The following is a 986-nucleotide window of genomic DNA, read 5'->3' on the forward strand; positions in this document are numbered from 1 at the left end:
TTTGATTCTTTTAAAAAATTATTAAAAGAATTGTCAGTCAGGATGTAACTGATCCTTAAGCAATGTTCCATTAAGAATAAAAACCACTGAACTGAAATGACAGAAATGACAGCCTGAGCCCTTGTGTGCCTCTTTCGGACTTTACTTTTAAAGACTGAAGACACAAACTCTGTTTTTAGTGATTCTTTTAGATTGAGAAATCTCGGTGGGAGCATCACAGAGTATTGTAGGAAACCCTGTATCTTTACTACTGGATCTGTCTAGTATCAACAGCATCCATCAAACATGAAGATTAGACATAGACCTGAAGAAATCAAATACTTCCAGTAAGAGAGGACATCTTACTGCACTGAGTGTCCTGTGCCTGATACTCTATGAAGTTTTCTTGATTATCACATTTCTTTGCAATATTATTACTCGTTGTTCCAACGCCACACAAGTGCTGCACCTTTCGGGTAAAAGACACAAGCTCTCCGTGCGAAGACCTAAGGAGTTCACACACAGACTTGACAGATAAATTAGGCTGATGGGTTGTCAGAGGCTGTGGTATCAGCAAATACAAGAAAAATATTAAAATATACAAGGAATGGGGGGAATGGTCTTACTTGTTCTAGGCTAACATAAGATTTGAGCTCTGTATTTATAAACAGAGGAAGATATCTACTGTCTTGTTATCCATGATATTGCCACTGGGTATTTTTATAGAGGGAAAAGCATGCAAAAGCATGACCGAGGACTTTCAGAGTCTAAGAGTTTTAAGGATTAGCTGATGCACAAAGGACAAAGATGTTCAGGAAAAGAGACAAAGAGGAGGCACATCGCTCAGCATGGACGCATTTGCCCCATTACCGAACTTACAAACATTCACTTACAGAAATGAATTTTGTTCTTTCAGAAGCCATGTAGACATTTGGTTAATCGGTGTCAGAACAGGTGTCAGTGAGTACTTCCTTGACCTTATCAGACAAGTTGCTTTCACTGTAGGG

General features: G+C 38.8%; 1 protein-coding gene across 1 annotated transcript in view; it reads right to left on the reverse strand.

The window, feature by feature from the left end:
• Positions 1 to 345: 345 nt before the first annotated feature.
• Positions 346 to 986, reverse strand: part of LOC104522185 (inactive N-acetylated-alpha-linked acidic dipeptidase-like protein 2) — a gene marked incomplete at both ends in the record, with an annotated part of 100532 nt that continues 99891 nt past the window's right edge. The window contains one exon of the mRNA XM_029084122.1: positions 346 to 485. Coding sequence (XP_028939955.1) covers positions 346 to 485 — 140 coding nt within the window. The remainder of the gene's footprint in view (positions 486 to 986) is intronic.

Source organism: Antrostomus carolinensis, unplaced genomic scaffold, assembly GCF_000700745.2.
Source record: "Antrostomus carolinensis isolate BGI_N321 unplaced genomic scaffold, ASM70074v2 scaffold5543, whole genome shotgun sequence".
NCBI classification, from domain to species: Eukaryota; Metazoa; Chordata; class Aves; order Caprimulgiformes; family Caprimulgidae; genus Antrostomus; species Antrostomus carolinensis.